Source organism: Armigeres subalbatus, chromosome 2, assembly GCF_024139115.2.
Source record: "Armigeres subalbatus isolate Guangzhou_Male chromosome 2, GZ_Asu_2, whole genome shotgun sequence".
Classification (NCBI taxonomy): Eukaryota; Metazoa; Arthropoda; class Insecta; order Diptera; family Culicidae; genus Armigeres; species Armigeres subalbatus.
The window spans coordinates 186,209,613-186,229,540 of NC_085140.1; the positions used below are offsets into that span (position 1 = coordinate 186,209,613).

At 41.1% G+C, this 19,928-nt stretch overlaps 1 protein-coding gene across 2 annotated transcripts; it reads right to left on the minus strand.

Annotated features, from left to right (window-relative positions):
• Positions 1-4,535: 4,535 nt before the first annotated feature.
• Positions 4,536-13,958, minus strand: LOC134211382 (ubiquitin-conjugating enzyme E2 variant 1). Of its 2 annotated transcripts, none has more exons than XM_062688181.1 (5): positions 13,820-13,958; positions 13,241-13,381; positions 5,730-5,872; positions 5,520-5,645; positions 4,536-5,458 (listed from the first exon to the last, which is right to left on the minus strand). In XM_062688181.1, exons 2-5 carry the CDS (start codon positions 13,260-13,262, stop codon positions 5,318-5,320), a joined length of 432 nt encoding a protein of 143 aa, XP_062544165.1. In that variant the 5' UTR covers positions 13,263-13,381; positions 13,820-13,958; the 3' UTR covers positions 4,536-5,317. The 2 variants fall into 2 exon arrangements, with proteins under 2 accessions (XP_062544165.1, XP_062544166.1); XM_062688182.1 differs by having other exon boundaries at positions 13,616-13,937.
• Between the last annotated feature and the right edge of the window lie 5,970 nt (positions 13,959-19,928).

Consider the following 19,928-nt stretch of genomic DNA (forward strand, 5'->3'; position numbering starts at 1 on the left):
CCAAGCAATGGGAGGATTTCATCGAAGGCATCAACCCGTCGAAGACCTCCGACGAACTTTGGAAGCGGGTAAATGCAAGTACATAGTAGAAAATCGAGGGCGGCACACATCCACCTCGATCAGGGCAACCGCACAATTTCTGACCTAGCACAAGTTGCCAATGCCCTCGGTGACTACTTTGCCTCCCTGGTAGCAGTTTTCCAATACCCATCCGAATTCCAGAGGACTATCGCTACTCGTTGGGGTTGGGGTATCTCATGATTAAACGGCTCCCTCAGGCTGCGAAAGCTCTTTTTCTTAATCTTGTCAATGACATTTGGGAAAACCGAACCTTCCCGGAGTGGAGTGGAGGAAAAGTTTTGTTGTGCCTTTTCCGAAGAGCAGCGTGACTAACCGTGATGCATCCCAGCTCAGGCCAATCAGCTACTCAGGGAGAAACTGGAGGCCGCCGGAAGGTTTGGCTACCATCAATACGCTTTTCGCCCAGGCTATGGCACATACTTTGCCAACTTGGGCAGTGCTCTAAGAAGCATAGGAAGGCAAGTAAGTTGACCCTATGTCATTCGATAACGCCAAGGCTTTTACCCGAACCTGGACCCCTTTGGTCTTTAGGAAACTACAAAACAGGTAACATGCTTGCTTTCGTAAAAAACTTCCTCACCCGACGAACCTTCCAAGTGCTCATTGGCGGCACAGCATCGGACGAGTACCCTGAAGGAGGGTCGGTCCTAGCGTTGACGCTCTTCCTCATCACTATGGACATGATTATCAGCGTTCTACCCGCGAACGTACATCTATTTGTATACACCGACGACATTGTATTGGTCGTGGTCAGCAGAACGCCTGGAAGGATCAGGATTAAGACTCAGACGGCGGTAAGTTCCATTCATCACTGGGCTTCATCCGTCGGCTTTGTCATGAACGCCAGTAAGCATGTCCGGGGACACGTCCGCAGCGGCCGGCATCAGATAGCAGGACCCTCCATAAAGCATGGCACGGACGCCATCCCCAACCAGAAGATCGTCCAGGTGCATGATGTCGACATCGACCGGAATCTAATATTTTTATTGCACTTCCGGGCAGTGAAGGTAGCATGTAAATCACGCATAAGTCTCTTTAAAACCCTCTCGAAAAAACACCGTACCGAATACCAGACTGAAAGTCGGGCAAGCTATCGTCGACAGCCGCTTGTTTTACGGTCTTGAGCTAACTTGTCCTGTTTACTGGAACCTTATCGACACACTCTCGCCTGTTTTTAACAGCTACGCCAGGTTGGCCTCCGGTCTACTTCCGTCCATTCTTCCTTTCCGACATCGGATTTTGATGGTCATCTGTCGCAAACCCGCCAGCACCTCAGAAGATGACAGGATCCCTCTCCTTATCGAGGTTGACCGAATCCTGAGAAGTGTAGCCGGTACTAGTCTCCCTCCAGTGGCGCGGATTCAAAGGCATGGAGCAAACGGCAGGCTAATGCCTCCTGTTAACATCGACCGCACCATCGCCTCCGGTTCTAAAGAGGTGATAACACGAATAAACTCCGAAGGTCTGTACTGGAACTCATTGCAACACGCTTCCGAAATAGTGAGATTCGGTATATCGACGGATCCGTCTCCAGCCGAGGAGTTGGCTTCGGAGTCTGAGGACCTAATCTGGCCAAATTAGAAAGCGTACCTCGACAGTGCAATATTTTTCCGCCGAAGCTGCCGTCATTTTTGTCGCGGCCAGCCTCCCGGCGAACAAGCCAATCGTGGTTTTCGCGGACTCCGTAAGTGTAATTTCCGCCCTTCAAAGTGAGACTCCGAAACAACGTGGGATCCAGGGAATCCTTTCACGTATGATCCTCGGTACCACCTTCGCCTGGATCCCCGGCTACTGCGGCATTAGGGGAAGTACCGAAGCCGATGCCCTGCCCAGTGTCGGAAACGAAGGTCTACTTTACACCCGCTCCGTCCCGCTGGTCGACGAAATGGACGAAGAGTGTCGTCGGCCAGGGCTGGGCTCGTACTTGGAGCAATAGAAGAGTCCTCTATGTAAGGAAAGTAAAAGTTTGTCTGTGGTAAAAGGATCCATCGGCTCCTGGAATGATCCAGCTACTTAAACAAAACAACAGGTGATGTCGAGGCTCCGGACCGGCCACACAAGGGTCTCCCACAACTTCGGTGGTTGTTCAGTAGTTCTGCAAGTTATATGCTATGTGGGATGTAAGTGTATTGTTCGTACTAAATGTCAACGAAGGAAAAATCAGTACGTTTTGTTTAACCGTTTTGACAGATAGGTACCCAACATGTTTGGGGACGATAACAAAGGGAACCGCAGCGACAATCGTCCTGTATAGTTTATTACCTCTATCCATTGCTTTTGAAAATTGGCCCGATCGGACATTGCATTTAGGAATTATGTATTGAAAAATCATTGTTTTTTTCCTAAGACAGAAATTTTTTTTTCAGGAATGGTGGCAATGCATAGTAATTAGTGCAAAAACATGTAAAATGATTACTATGCCTGAAACTCGATTATGCATATGCACAACATGTGATGGATTTTAGTTCGGAAAAGGTATTGGAGGGTAATCGCTCCCTTCGATGGGGTTTGATCCCACGAAACCAGTACTCTAGACATGTGCTTTCCCCACTAAGCTGAAACCGAATTCCCAGCACCGGACACGTAGCCTAACTCTCGCAAAACATTTTCAGAATTTTGGAAAAAAAAAATTTGCAAATTGAACATCTTTCAGATGCTTGATTTGCACAATCGTTACATGTGCTTTACATTGCATTCAACTATCAGTAGTCATATGTATTTCTATTTTCTAAAAGAACTGCAAGAGGACCGCATATATTATCAATTCAGTGCAAATCCGAATTATAGCCGCTAACAAAGTTGGATTTTTCTCACAATTCGTACGTTAAACCTAACTTCGGAAGTGGTGCGCTGTTTTCATTTGGTGATGTGCTATACAGCGCACTACTTCCGAAATTAGGTTTAACGTATGAATTGTGAGAAAAATCCAATTTCAATAGCGGCTATAATTCGATTTTCTACTGAATTTATAATATAACTACCGGGATATAGCTGCGTTTTGAGTCGTTTCTAAGCTTTCTAAGTTGATTGCCCTTGACGAGTAGGCTGAAGAGGATGCAATCTATTCAGTCCTTTATATTGCGTTCAGTGTTGGTAAAATCATTCATAAAACTCAATCATTGAAATAAAGGTCGTAGTATCTGTGGTTTGATTCAAACCCAATCGAATTTTAAGGGTCGGTTTCGGATATTTAAAGCAGAATGTTCCCGAAAGAACTGCAGTTATTTTCCTTGTATTTTATAATGCCATTTTTTAAAGAAACAAAACTTTATTTTGTTTTTATCTCATTTTTGTTGGTATTTTAATTTCAAATGTTTACTGAGATGGAGGTTTTGGTTTTTATTTATTTATATATTTTTGCTCTAATTTGTTTCAGTAATAATCCTCCATAAAGAGGAAGACAGCAAGACTAACAGACTTGTTCGCAATCAACGTGGGTTTTTTAGTGGTGGTGGTAGTGACGTGCAATAATAATGTTACTCGCGTGGTGAAAAGGCGTATTGCAGCTTCGAATAGGGCTTATTACGGACTTCGTAACCAGCTCAAATTCCGCAGTCTGCAAACGAAGACAAGATTCGCACTCCAATTCTTCCAGTGGTTTTATACGGCCATGAAACATGAACGTTAAAGGAGGTTTCGAAGTGAGCGTAAGGTGCTGCGGACAATACTCGGCGGAAAACAGGAGAACGGCATCTGGCGGCGTTGCATGAATGAGTTATACCAGGTGTATAAAGGGGTGGATATTGATAAGCTTATACAACACGGCAGACTACGGTGGGCTGGATACGATTTTTGTATACCAGAAGAGCGCCAAACGAAGATAATATTCAGTAGAGAACCCGGAAGAGGTAGTAGGCTTCGTGGAAGGCCGCGTACACGATGGCTTTTTGCAGTTGCAGTTGGCCCAGGATCGAGACCAGTGGAGAAGGATATTCCATTCGGCATATGTTCATATAGGAAGAACTGTAGATCATCAAGTATCAAGTAAGTAGCTCATTTTTTATTGACGCTAATGGTCTTAATCGACTAAAATTTAACCGTGAAAAAAAGAACTATACATAGAAAAAGAATCTTAATTCAGTAAGAGGATCTAATAGAGGGATAAATGTATTTTCAAAATGTCAATCTAACTTTAAAAAAATGCACGCCAGAGCCACACAATCGCGCGAACTGCAAATATACACAAGTGTATTTTCAGCGTACGCACTCCTGTGGCTCTGGTGTGCATTTTTATTTTAGTTTGACATGGCATTTTGAAAATTTAATTATCCCTCCATTAACTGCACTTACTGAACTAATTTTTTTTTGCGCAGAGTAGGACAACACCGCATGGGTCAAACAAGATGAGAATGGATTGCTTTTTTTTGCAAGCCATTTCCTCCTTCAGTTTCAGAATTTCTCATCTTCTATTCTATATTATTCCTAATTGATGCAACATACCTGGTAAAATAATGTCTGGTTTTTTTTAGAATAGCATTCACTTTTATTGACCTTTCTTCGTCCTTCAACAGTAGTAGTTAGTCTGAACTGTTATTATCTTTCCCCTCCGTCAGAGTAAGCATTTGATATCGATCAATAAAAATTATCAGCGCCGCCGGCAACAATGCGAACAGTATGGAATCATGTTGTAGGTTTACCATCATTATTTAGCAGTTTATTACAATATTTTTAAGCATTGCCCGTTTCCAGCCCCTCATCAACAGATTTTGCTTGCGTCTTCATCTCTTTCTATAATAGGATTAGTAGGAAAAGTGTTCATCTGAGTGGGTGTTTCACTATGTTTTTGCTAAATTATTCGTTTGGTGACGTCTGTAGCAAGAATCTTGTCGCTAGTGGGTTTTGTTTTACCCATTTTTATATGCTTCCAATCAAAGTAACGAATTAAGAAAAATAGGAAAAGTTGATGAATTGTAGCAAAGATGAGAGCTAGGTTCAAAATAAATGAAGGTGTATAGAATTCAAAACAGAATGTTTCTATTTTTCTCTCGACTGATAATTCTTTCCGCCCTGTGAAGGTAGACTGTGGTAGTTAATAGATATTGCGGTAATTTCTCGTTTATTTCAGACGGATGTTTTACAGATTTACTGTCCAGCATCCACATTAACAATGGTGACGGAGACAACGCAAAACGATCAAAAACCAGCAGTAAGAGTAGAGTACTACGATGTATAACGTTTCTTCTGGGTTCCGGGTTATTATGCCTTCTTTTTAAATCCCACCCGACGCTTAAAGCCACTAGAAGCAGCTTCCTTCCGGTGGCTGTGTTAACTTTAAATTTTCCTTTAACGTCATAATCCTACGGATCTCCTGAAGAATGGTCTTAATGGTATGGTCACGGTTCCATCTGTTCAACACTGGAACCATCCGGTGATCGACCTGCAATTTGAATGCTTATTGTAATTCCTTAGCTTAATTCCAAATAGATATCAAAACTTACCACTCCGTTTTGACTATTAATGCAGTTAATGTTGATCTTTGACAAAAATTTAAGCGTTGGTGGTTCGTCTGGGTAACGATCCCCGCATTCCACTTTCAATGAGTACATTCTATTTTCGTAGGGTGTCTGTAAGGATCAAATGAAACATGATTCTTTTTGTTATGCGGTCCAATAGCTCTGCCGGAGCACGGCAGAGAAAGAAAAACTTACTCTAGGAGGACCAATGATCATGCCAGTCCAGTGAGTGAGTGTCATATCGTCATCGTTCTCCAGGCCCCAGGAAATGGTACCATCGCCAACGCCTTTTTGACCTGCTTCCAGCTCTTCCAGGAGTCGAAAGTTACGCGGTACCACTGTAGGAAAATGTAAAGGAAAAAATATATATTATTTTTTTCAATTTATTATTTTATTTGATAACATTTGGTCAATACTTGTCAATATGCAACAGGACTTAGATATCCTTTCGCGTTATTTCGTGCAAATGTATTTGATTCTACAGTATTGACCCGATTTTGTTACTTCCCGAATTTGTCTACCCCCGATTTTATCACGCTTTCGAGCCAAAAATTGAACATTTTAGTTGTTCTTTTAATTTTTGTAAAAAACACCGTAAACAACAATGATATTCATTAAATAACTTTAACAGCCTGTGTATTAGCCCGTTTGTCGCTTTCAGAGTGAGTAAGATCCTTGAAGATTCAGACGTTAATAAATGGCAGTGGTTTGAAACGAAGAACAATGCCGCAGATGAGGGTACAAAGTGGAAACGAGAAGACATGAGAAGAACAAGTCGGTGGATCAACGGGCCGGATTTTTTACAAAACTCTGAATAAGAATGACCGGTGAAATTAAAATCCGATAGCTCAACCACAAAAGAATTTCGTCCACATCAAATTCTTGGAATTAATAATCGATTACCAAAATTTGTCTAAATGGATTCCGTTTCTTCGTCGCACTGCGTACGTGTTGCGGATCAGTGAACATAAAGGGACTTCAACACCCAGGAAAAGGATCGTTGAAGCATTGTGAACTTAATGGCTGGATTTGGGTATATTGGATTACTATTATTAGCTGCAAATTTGATGTCCGATCTTGTTGCTTGAGATGCATACGATACAATAGTGAATCAACGGCTTCTTTGAAAGGGACATCCTTCGTTTTTCTGGTGTCTTGAGGGTCTGTCTCATTTGGATAATTAAACTGAATTTAAACCTAAAATTGACATTTCAATAATTATCGAATAACCCTACTCGCAGAGCAGATATCGAATCATTTTTCATCGATGTATTATTGGAATTGCTGGGTAGCAACAACCATTCTTTTAATCGGGTGATTTTTAAATTTTTGAACTGTCACTTTTAAGTTTCCAAATCCTCCAAACGAGACAGACCCTGAGGCTCATTGAATTGTCAAGGTTTAAACTTGAATCCATAGTCGTTGCAACTTTTCCAATGTAAGCTTGTTGGCCAAGACAAAGCTTCCCATTCACTCGGTCAAAAAGTTATTCGTAGTCCTAAACAGAATTGTGCCTCTCCAAGGTTCTTCATTTGGAATCTAGAATTCAGGTAGGATTTCAACTTTTCTTTAAGTTCAGTATTCTTTGTATAAGCAAGAAATCATCTACGTACTACGTAAATCGTAACGAACAGCATTATCCCATCTTCTCTGACAATGAAATACAAGCATGAATCCTAATCGGAACAAACGAGCCCAAACTCCTTCAACGCTTCATCTAGTTGCTTAATTGTTTCAGTTCATATAATGCTTTTCGTAGTTTGCATACCTTCGTAGGATCAGTTACTTAGCCCTCAGGTTGTTCCATATAGATATGTTCTTCCTTAAGTTTTTCTTGAAGAAAAGCAGTCACTACATCAAGTTGTTCGATTTCGAGATCATGCTGAACTACCAATGCCATCAGGAAGCGTATATGCAGTAGAATATCGTACCACTGCTAAATATACTTCATTGTAATCAATTTCAGCTCTATGAGAACAGCCGTTGATGACCAGCCGAGCTTTTGAGGACCCATTTATTGCGGATCGCCTTCCTTCCTCATTGTAAATTTGTCAAAATCCAGGATCCTTCATCCAGTGGTTCTTCAAAAGATTATATAGTTCTTCGTTCGTAACGTTTTTGACGTAAACTACGTCTAAGGGGAAGACTCGGATACAGGGTGTAAAATGAAAATTTCAAAACTGAGGACCGTCACGAAATCATGTAAGATTTGTAACATTAATAGGTCCTTTATCTTTCAATGGATTATAAAGATTTATATATCAATCGATTCATAAACTCTCCACCAATTTACCAATACTATTGCAACTTTTGAGTATCAATAAGGCATTTCATGAGACAGTTCGAAACAGCTGTTTTTCTCGTGTTTATCTACTTTGACAATTAGTGGGAGCCCGTTTGTTTGGTAAATTCGCGCTGAACATTCCGATGGGTCCCATCATCAATTCTGTCTGTTTTACTTTTCGTCTACCCGGGTTTTAGAACAAAGTTTTTCATGTGATTCTTAAAACGTGTCGTTAGATTATTCATATCATTGCATTCTAAGCATGAAATGCTGAAGAAAACACGAAAGAAAAGCAAAACGTTACAAACATTATTTTGTGTTCGGACCTAACGAAATGTTCACGTAGAATCATACCAAAACAAAAAAATAGAAGTAAATAATCGGGCCACCGCGAAACGTCTCATAAAATGCCTTATGCTAAACTATTGAAAATTTTAGTTCTTTCATGCATCATGCATCCCCTATGCAGCGCGTTCGTATCCTTGGTAATTGCCTACTTTTAGGGTATTATCAATTGTTGAACTGGGGTGTATGAATGGGGTGGCCCAGCTGCTAAACAGTGGAGTCCCTACTCCCTCACAGAGTGGGAGATGCTGCTAATGCTGGGTAGTAGTGTCGGTGTGATAGTTCCTTATCTTCTATATAGAGCAGAATAATTGATTCAGTGTACTATATTTGGTTTTACGTAGTTTACTTCGAGCGGTCGTTTCTTGTATACAACCCCAGCATTTTTTCTGTCCTATTACACACTCTACACGGCTTAAAAACCTTCAAACCTCTTCGATCGTCATTGCCGGTTGTTGAGCTGATTGGGTTATATAATAGAGGTAATAAACTATAGAGGACGCTTGTCGCTGTCGTCACTGGCGAAACATCTTTTGCTGGCGAGGATAGGGCACTAAATGTCAACAAAGGAAAAATCGGAACGTTTTGACAGATAGGTACCCAGCATGTTTGGGGACGATAACAAAGGGAACCGCAGCGACAATCGTCCTCTATAGTTTATTACCTCTATTGGTTATATACTCCCTCATTGCGATTGAATAGAGCTCCCTTAGATTTGCTACCTCCTGTTGCAGACCGCCCTTCGCCAATTGATCTATTCAATGGTTTATAGTCCAGGCTCACATTCGCTTCACGTGCGTCCAACACGATTTCGGCCAGAAAATCAATAAAGGTCCGGAGAGTCACTTTCTTCTTACCTCTTTTGTAGCGTACCCATTCGCGTTTGTCGTTGTCAGGCAATTTTACCACCAAGTCTTGAACAAGCAGTGGGTTTACCAAATGTTGCTTAAGATTAGTCGCCTCCAAGTGTTGGCACAGTTGCTCCACAGCCGTTCCAAATGGGATGAAGCTAGCAAGCTTACCTGATTTGGGTGATTTTAATTGTCGAACCTTTTCTAGATGGCTCTGCAGTAGTTGTCCCGGCCGATCGCAACTTCACGATGACTTTAGGGACCGACTTCGGAAGGAGCAGTTGTCCACAAACGGTCTCAAATGCTGGACCTTTAAGACATTCTTGCATTCGCACTAAGTTTTCCACGTCCGTGTAGCCGAATGCTTCATTGGACGCTTGATGCGTTTCAAAGAAAAGCGGCCTCTGATATTATGTGATATTAGGTAAAAAGCTCGATGAACTCTACAGGCTTTTGAGGTCTTATTTTCAAGAATTTTGGCGGTTGACCTTCATTCACAATTGCTACCAGTGTTGTAAAATGTCATTTGCATTTGGTTCTATAATTTTCCCAGAACTTTTTTTCTGAAGGTAGCCATCATTCTTGAGGTATGACGAACTTATAGCTCTTAAATGTGCCTACAACTTTGTCTAACAAGACATTGCTGTAAATATGTAATCTGAGGCATGGGAGGCAAAATGTCATTCAAATGACATTATGTCAAATGACACGTGACATTTCGGAGAGTTTTCACTATCCAGCCTCATATGTAATATTTAGAGCAATGTACCCTTGGACAAAAATATAGCCCTACTCAAGCGTTATGAGTACATCTAAAATTATGGAATAAATTTGGCTTCTGAAAAAAGTTATGAACAAATTAGTCAAATGACATGCAGATGACATTTTACAAGCCTGATTGCTACATCTCTGCTCATTATTAGTTTGCCAGAATCAGGCTTATGAATACGAAATCCTTTTGAATTCTGGGCGTAGCCGACGAAAATACCCGAACATGACTTGGCGTCAAATTTTCTTCATTTTTGTTTCGGTATGTGAAACATGAAACATAGCACAAGATCCAACACCTTTAGATGTTGTAGATCCAGTGTCCGTTTGGACCATGCTTCCTCGAATGTAGCCATATTAAAAACACTCCTCACGGAATCCAAGATTCAAAGAGCTCGCGTTTTCGGGGGCACACCACTCGATATGGAGGCGTCGCACAACTGTCATTTTTGTTGATTTAGCTTTGCTGCGTCCGTTCCGTAAGGAGTGACCTTGACGGACTACGATTCACCAGGTAATGGCACTGTGGATATAGCTTCTGTCCAAAATTTGGACAATTTGGCAATTGAGCATCTTGAAACATACACCTTTTCAACTAACGAGTGGTTCTTCCGCTTGCCAACACCATTTTGCTCTGGGGGTGTGTGGATAACTAGTTTGATGGATGCATAACGCCATCGCGCCGCATGCTTCTTGCATTGACACATTCTGTTCCATTATCAGTGCGAGAAGAACTTTCATCTTGCTAGGGAAAAGTATAGCAAGACCGCCATATGGGGAAAGATCACCAACAATGATTGTAGCACAAGTAAGCATCACTTTCACATTATGGTATAGAAACAGGAGAACTTGATTTTCAACCTAAACAACTCTTGCATTATTCGTTAGAAGTTGGTTAAGTTGAAATTCAATTTTTCTTATAATTTCGTAATCGCTTAATTTAAGGTTTTATAATGTGAACGGCTTAAGCCTTGGCCTTTTATGCTACGGTTGAGCATATTTATCGTTATAAAATCTTCATATATTGCATTTCCAACCAGAATTATTCCACCAACCGGCGCTTGCTTACATTTGGGTTTGACGCCAAACAGCAAAAAACGACGATGGATGTCCGCAATATCTCATTTAAACCAGCGAAAGTCTCGAGCGAAATGAACAAAATGTCGACATCATTGTCCCTATCAGGTAGATGATTTTTCAGCCCACTTGGGACGAGTGATTGTTGATTTCAAACATACGAAAGATAAAGATGGGTTGCTGTTTATATTACAAGCCATTTTGCTTGCGTCCTCTCAAAACTCTCACGTGTTTCATCTTCCCGAGTTGAAAAAAAAACTTTTTCGGTATCATATTACAGATCAAAATACTAGATCTAAATAAATTATGATGAAGTTATTTGTCAAGTAATTTGACTAAGAATTATTCACATGAAATGATGTTGATAGTTTAACTAATGATACGATCCATTGTATCTTTTGGTTATTATATGAGAATATGTTTGTACGGGTTTGAATCGGGTTTGTGGAAACCGTAAGGTAGGCAATTATTTTTGGTATGTTATTTATTTATTATCAGACTAAGGCCGGAGTGGCCTGTGTTGCACATAAAAGTCTTCTCCATTCAGATCGGTCCAAGGCTGCACTTCGTCAACCACGTAGTCTGCGGAGGCATGGAATGTCGGACAGTAATCCGGTGAAAATGGTTCTCGACAACAATCCGACGGGAACAAGAAGGCGAGGTGCACAGCGGGCAAGGTGGATCGATCAGGTGGAGGACGACTTGCGGACCCTCCGCAGACTGCGTGGTTGGCGAAGTGCAGCCATGGACCGAGCTGAATGGAGAAGTCTTTTATGTGCAGCACAGGCCACTCCGGCCTTAGTCTGATGATAAATAAACCGTTAGTGGGGGAAGCAAATTTTTTGTTGGATGGCCCAGCTCGGTTTTGAGTAGTTTCCGTTTGACGACTTTGACTTTAACAAAAGATATTTTAGTTGCAAGATAAATATTGTCGCTTCGGTTCCCTTTGTTCTGCTGTCCGAAACATTGAGTACAAAACTGTCAAATCGTATGGGTTTTCCCTTCAATGATATTTAGCACCCTATCCAGTGTTGTAAAATGTCATTTGCATTCGTTTGTATAATATTTCCAGAACTTGTTCAGGAGTTAGCTATCGGCTCTTGTGGTATGTCTAACTTATAGCCCTTTAATGTGCCTACAACATTGTCTAATAAGACATTGCTGTAAATATGTAATCTGGGGCGTGGGAGGCAAAATGTCATTTAAATGACATTATGTCAAATGACACGTGACATTTTGGAAAGTTTTCACTCTCCAGCCTCAGATGTTATATTTAGAGTAATGTACCCTTGGACAAAAATATAGCCCTACTCAAGCGTTATGGGTACATCCAAAAATATGAAGTAAATTTTGCTTCTGAAAAAAGTTATGAACAAATTAGTCAAATGACATGCAGATGACATTTTACAAGCCTGACCCTATCCTCGCCAGCAAAAGATGTTCCGGACAGCGACGACAGCGACAATCTTTATCTTGTAACTAAAATATCTTCTACTTTAATCGATCACAAAGAATGTCGCGTTATGTCATTCAGGCTATACGTTTAGCAACTTTTTCTACTTTGCCTAGAATTTACGAATTCCTTTGATTGACCATCTCGCAACCTCGCAACCGTATTCCGTGTCAATTATCGATAAAAACTGATGTCCTGAAAAAATCTGAATTTCAAAGTTTAGAAAATCATCTTATCATCTGCAACTGGATATCGATGCCGATCATTCTGCAACCGAATACCCGGAGTTTTTTTTATCAAAACGGTGTTATTCGATTGGGTAGCTCTAGGTTTGCGATCTTCTCATCCGGATTAAAAGTATATTTTTGTGCTACGACAGCCTACCAGTTACATGACTTTTACTTAGGGCGACTAGTTTTGTGAGTGTATTTCCCTTTATTCCTTGGTCAATTCTTCAAGTCATCTTGAAGTTGAACAGAAACATTAATACGCAAAACATAGCTTGACTTCAATGTAATTTCTTATGAACAGATGTTTTTCAACAGTTATGTTGCCCCTAATTGGTCATTTTTATCGTAAGAATATTTCATTCGGATAAGTAGATTTACAGCTCTTGAACCCATTCACTCATTAAATGTTTCAAAAAACAGCAACTTCGCGTTCTATCGGTTTGCCAATCAGTCTCTAATTAATAGTAAAAAATCGAAGTCCCTGCGCTTCGTGCGGCGTGGTTATCCTACGTGACATTGCCGCGTCGCTTCACCGGGCCGAGTCAGAAAAAAGCAGTATAAGCGATAGACATCAAACGATATTATTCTGAATTTCTGACGTTTTTTTCTGCTTCGTTTCTTACTTGCCTGATGAGGTAGGATTTTTTTTTACCTGTTCCAATCTGGCAAAATTAAAAAAATATTTCGATCACACTTACCAACACTAGTTGTGGAGGCCATTGTGGGCTGCTGCTAATAAGTCTCCTCCGGATGTTTCAATCGAAGGGTACGCTTCTATCTGCAGACGAACCGAATTTACTCCTTTTGCAACTTTTCTGGTCCGCCGCCGCGGTGTACGTCTGTGTGGCAAACCGAAAAGGTAAAAACGTCCAATAAATTATGATAGAAACGTCAAAAAGATGCAAGGTTGAAAAAAAAAACTCGCGCATCGATATCGATCGCCGTTCGTAATATTTGGCACACGTTTAATTACTAAATTAATACTAATTTCCCGACAAAATCAATTCTTTCCCCACATTTGATGCTACTTTTTCTCCTTTTTTACGTCACCACCGACCGATCGCCATACACACCGGATTGTACCCTTTTTGCGTGGCGATGAAGCTTCTCACTCCACTGTGCCTTTTTCACACTCCACACACGCACGCACCGCAGCCACTAAATTAATCCGCTTTTCCGGACAAATTTCACGCCACCAATCGATTCAATACCGAACGAAAAACTAGCACCGCATCACCGGAAGCGATTCCCGTATCCGCCGGGTCCAAAAAACTTACAATTTCTTCGTGTTTTCTAGTCGCGCGGATGGCCTGACACTCTCCTCCCTTTCCGTGACTAAACTTTTTTCATCAGTCTTGCGTTTTTGTGGCTCTTCTTCTTCGCACTGCTCTGCTCCTGTCGTTCGGCTGCGGCAGAGTGCGCGACCAATGAAAATAAATACTAAGGTATGGAAATCCATATATTGTGTGCGTGCCTACCGTGTATGGCGAAAAAGCTTTCACTACTACATTCGAATGAGCTCCCATAAGAAGCCGTGCAAATATGTACGTCACCATTTGCTGTTTACATTTTTCATCATCCACTGATACACTTGCATTTGATCTTCTTCCTCACCTTCTATCTATTCTCATTGGTGCGCGACGATGAACGACGGCGGGACAACGTCGAGCATGAAAAGCGAATTCACTCTGATGCGGCTCTGGTTGGAAATCGATGAATGTGAAACGTCAACATTCGAATGCATGAAAATTATCGATACTAATGGGTTTTCAAGCCAAAAACAAGGTTTGACTGCACGGAAGACAAAAATTTTACGAATCTGCTATTGCGAGAAGATAGAAAAATTTGAAATTTGCGAGAAATTTGTTCGACGGTCGACCGTCGGAAAGTGGTTCCGCAAACGTCAAATCACTTACGAGTGTTACTTGTAGAAATACTAGAATAAGAGATCGGCGAAGACGCCATCTTGTTTCCAATCGAACCGTCAAAAGCGGTTCCATTTCGACTTGTTTACTTTTTGCTTCCATAAGAAGCAAGCAAAAAGTTCAAGTGCTGCCAGTATCATTGTCACGATTTCATGCATTTTCATACGTTGCCATTTCGACAGTTTTTCACTCCGCCGGTCTCTGGTTATAGGGTGGCTAGTTACTTGCCGCTATCCAGCTTTTCGCGCACGGTAATGGCGGCTCTGCTGAATTAGAAGTATATCCGGGTTTGACATTTCGATTACCGTCTCCCCTCATCCTGGAACAGGAGGAAAACGGAATGTCAAACCCAAGCCAGATGTCAAAGAAGTACAGGGACGGATACACTTTTAAACCCGCAGAGCCGCCATTACCGTGCGCCAAAAGCTGGATATATTTTAAATGAGTTTTATGGTACTTTCAAGGCATTTCGGAACGTATTTATGCGATTTTTAAACATTTCCCGCGTAACATATGATTACGGCTTATAAACCAAAACCATGATTTTTGATTTTCTGGCATGAAAGATTGCTTTGTAAATTATTCTTCATGCTAGTTAAAACTCCGTACTTGATATCTCTTAAGAAACACATTAATTGCTATTTTGAGTGAACGTCTCATGAACCATTTGCACCGTAGGGGTTTTTAAGTCCTTTGTTGGCGCCCTTAACTACCATGCGGAATGTTTGCTTTGGTTTTTAGGCCGTTCACTTTATATTGTTTATTTAGAAAAACTAGCTTCAAGTTATTTTAAAATGTATATTCTTACTAGGTTTTCGATATATCGCATAGCAGAACTGCTCTGGCTAACAAATCTAAACAAATCCGATGGTGTTAGTAGCTTTGAGCAAACGGCTTAAAAACCAGACGTGTTGCCGGTGATGCGAGTAAACGGCGCGATTTTTGTTTGAGCTGAAAATTTGTAGATTTCGAATGGTTTTTCAATAAATCTTGATCTGCTGTTATAATATAACCATTTACGTATGGTATTGACATGGTTTTGGCAATGAAATGAGTTTCTACTTCAATAAATGAATTAAATTAGTCATAGAAAATTTGAACCTCATTTTTCTCGGTTCAGCTTTATTGGTTTTCGGCCCTAATCATATGTTGCTCGAGATTTTAGACCTCTCGAATATTCTTGATATTAAAGAATATCAACACTTTTCGCACAGTGCATGTCATTTGAAGTTTCCGACACTCAGTCTTCTTCTTCTTCTTTGCTCCGCCAAATTAGAAGTTTTCTCTTTTCTCTTTTCGCCCTTTTACCAGATAGAGCTTGATATATGCATATTGCATATAATATTGTGCTTCAGTTGAAAACCGAAGTGAGCTCTCGCGACAATTGAGTTTTTCCTTATTTCCTGATGTCGCAACTGCATCGCGACTAGTGCGCATCTATGCCACCGTCGTGCGCCATGATGCGCACTAGTCGCGACGTAGTTGCGACAAAAGGAAACGTGAGAAAACTCGATTGTCGCGAGAGCTCACTTCGGTTTTCAACTGGAAGTACAATATATAATATGAGTGTCGCGATGATGATTTTATTGCAATGGACCAATCAATACGCAAAAACTGCCGCAATGAAATGAACAGATTGCGCCACCGTAGGCATGTTCTGTCAAACAGGTCAAACACACATGAATTGAAATATGCGTATACAGTGATCGTTCGCTAATTGGGGCACGACCTCACCCCAACTAGCGAATGCCGTTCGCTAATTGGGGCGGTTTGACAAACGTCAATGTTGTTTACTTTTTGCATTGAACAAAATAAAATTTTACGCGCCACACTCAGAAATATAAAAAATCATTCATGATTTATTCATAGCTTAGTTTAAATTTTATACTACCGTAGAAATAGAATTATGCTACCGCCGATTTTGGCAAAAGTATTTTATTCAGCATATACGGTGTTGACAGTTTGCCTATTTTTTTGTTAAAATGGCTAACAGTTCAGCAACTATAAAAGTTTCATTTATTTTGGGCATATTAAATAAATATTATATTTAGAAAAAGCAATGGCAGGAGATACTATATACTATAAAATGGTAAGTACTGTTTTCATATGGTCAAATCATTCGATACTTTTATTCGCTATTCTTTACTTCAAATTGAACTGTATAGGAACGCCGGAAGATGAAAAAACGGTGCCTCCGTAACCATAAAAAAAATCATCCATTTTAAACGCAGGAACGCCGGAAGATGGAAAAATGGGGACTCCGTAAACCATAAGAAAATCATCCGTTTTAAACGCAAAAGGACTACGGAAACATAAGCGACAATACTATATGGCACGATTTTCCTAAAAAATGTGTTTTTCTTTGATGTCGCACCGCAGCGGATCATGCCGAATTCAATGATATCTGCAGAGTACCAGAAAGGTGTTTGCTCGATTTATAAAAGTGTTTTTTTTTTCTAAGCTGTGATGAATATACTCATAGAAATATGCATGTAAACGCGAAATAAAGCTTTTCATAGAACAAATTTGTATTTCCACTTTTCAAATTAAGCAAAACATTGATTGTTCAGTGCAGAATCCATCTAATTTTTCCCACCGAACAAGGTTAAACTAATGTCGATTAAAGTCATTTTATACTATCTCCCAATATATCAAAGTTATATTTACTATCGCAGTATAGTGGGCACCTAATCGAGTTTGGGGTCAACCAGGTGAATAGCTCATTAGCGTAACTTTAAATCTATTTAGTATAGATTTTTCTCAGAGTGCAGAAAATATCGATCCCGCCAAACACGGAAACAAAACGTCAACGCGTTTTTGACATCACATTCTGACGTTTAGCTGCTTTTTAATTGGGTTTCGCCCCAATTAGCGAACCCCCAACTAAAAAGCGCCCCAACTAGAAAAACCCCAATTAGCGAACGTTCACTGTACAGTGCCGCCGTTGTTTTGTTGCGGTGAGTGCAAAATGAGTTACTTTGATTGATCCATAGCATTTATATGCAGGGTTTGCAGAAATCGCTCTCAATGGATCATTCAATAAGCAAAGACTGTCGCTATGAAACGAACAGATCGAGCCACCGTAGACATGTTCTGTCAAAACAACACGAATAGAAATATGCGTATATGGCACTGCATGGAAACATCTCTTTCACTGCCAAAAACATCCATATAAGATATATGTGTCGCCGTTATAAATTTTTGCAATAGCTCCACCCTAATCGATATAGAACCACACATAAATTAAATAATTGCTAATTCAAGACCACACATAAAGTTTATTTGGATATATCCAGCTTTTCGCGCACGGTAATGGCGACTCTGCTGAATTAGAAGTGTATCCGTCCCCGTACTTCTTTGACATCTACCTTGGGTTTGACATTTCGATTACCGTCTCCCCTCATCCTGGAACAGGAGGAAAACGGAATGTCAAACACAAGACATACACATACATACAAACATACACTTTTAAACCCACAGAGCCGCCATTACTTGATGGGCTACAGCTCTTCGATGAACCTACGCCGAATGGAGTATCCTTCTCCACTGGACTCGATCCTGGGCCAATCGCTTCCAGTCGCCCTGAACATTGAGCGCCCTCAGGTCCTCTTCAACTGCAAAAAGCCATCGTGTACGCGGCCTTCCACGAAGCCTGCGGCCTCTTCCGGGTTCTCTACTAAATATTATCTTCGCTTGACGTTCTTCCGGTATACGAACAACGTGACCAGCCCTCCGTAGTCTGCCGTGTTGTATAAGCTTAATAATATCCAGCCCTTTATACACCTGGTACAATTCGTGATTTATGCTACGCCGCCAGATACCGTTCTCCTGTTTACCGCCGAGTATTGTCTGCAGCACCTTACGCTCAAACACTCCGAGAGCTCTCCGATCAGCCTACTTTAACGTCCATGTCTCATGTCCGTATAAAGCCACCGGAAGAATCAGAGTAGTATACAGCGCGAGTTTTGTTTTCGTTTGCAGACTACGGGACTTAAGCTGGTTACGAAGTCCGTAATAAGCCCTATTTGCAGCTGCAATATGCCTTTTCACCTCGCGGGTAACATCATTATCGCACGTCACTAATGTTCCAAGATACACAACTTTTTCTACCACTTCAAATTTTTCACCATCCAGCACTATTTCGCTACCACCACCACTAATGAACCCACGTTGATTCCCAGCGACCATGTACTTCGTTTTGCTGGTATTGATCGTGAGTCCAATCCTCGCTGTCTCCCTCTTAAAAGGCGCAAAAGCCTCTTCCACGGCACGGCGATCAATTCCGATAATATCGATATCGTCCGAAAATCCCAGGAGCATATGCGATTTTGTGATAATGGTACCGCTTCTTTGCACACCAGCTCTCTTAATCGCTCCCTCGAGCGCTGTATTGAACAGTAGGTTCGAGAGTGCATCACCCTGCTTTAATCCATCTAAGGCAGCGGTTCTCAACCTTTTCCTGGAGAGGTACCCCTTTGAGCTTTTACATTTATTGAGGTACCCCCTATTTTCTCGCTGTAAATGAAAATAAGTCCTGAAAAACGGTCCGGAAAAATATTATATATTGTACTTCAAAAGTTATCTGAAATTTTCGCTGTTTGCCAATACAAATTAGGTTTATGCATACTTTGAGGACTTTTGGAAGCTTGCGATGCTCTTAAAAAGAGGCCTCCGAGCCTTTTGAAAGTAGGCTTCGGTGGCTCTTGAGGGAAGGCTTTCGAATCTCGAAAGATGTTTCCGAGGCTCTTAGAAGGAGCCTTCTGAGCATTCTGCAAGGACGCTCCCAAGACTCTTGAAAAAGGGTTTACGAGACTCTCAAAAGGAGGTTCGGAGCCACTAGAAAGGAGGCTTCTGAGCGTCTTGAAAGGAGGCTTTCGAACTTTTTTAAAGGAGGCTTTCGAGCAGGTATTGCAATTTATCCCATCATTCGATCTTCTGAGCCAAGATACTGATGATATAATGGGATATCGATCTTAGTTATCTATAGATATATCAGCTCAGTAAACAATGTGCAATGTTCGCCATGGAGAAACATTTTTTCACTGTTTTTGTTGTAGCAACGCTCTCGCAACGTGAACAAATCCCGAAACGCGCTGTCTATCAGGATCATCATTGAATGCTCAAATGATAATATCTTTCCAGAGTGCTCTTTGATGAGGGATAATATCTTTGCCCAAGCAGGTGCAGAACTTCATAAAGCTGCTCACTGCCATGTTTGGGAAGTTCAGCCGGGAGCTGGTCCTTCCCGCAGCCTTATTGTTTTCAGCTCTTTGACAGCTTTTTAACCTCATCTAGTGTAGGTGACTCCACAGCTTGTCCATCGTCGCTAATATTTACTCTGTTCACCGATACACCGTCACTTCCTCCATTCAACAAAGTCTCGAAGTATTGCTTCCACCTGGCAGCCACTTCAGTTTTATCTGTCAGCAAATTCCCTTGTTGGTCGTTGCACATGACGGGA

Excerpts from the sequence above, each read along its gene's own strand:
- LOC134211382 (XM_062688181.1), bottom strand. The coding sequence starts at position 13,262 with ATGGCCTCCACAACTAGTGTTG. Across the intron at positions 5,646-5,729 it reads TGATCATTGGTCCTCCTAGA|ACACCCTACGAAAATAGAAT; the intron begins GTAAGTTTTTCT and ends TGATCCTTACAG. Across the intron at positions 5,459-5,519 it reads TTAATAGTCAAAACGGAGTG|GTCGATCACCGGATGGTTCC; the intron begins GTAAGTTTTGAT and ends TTCAAATTGCAG.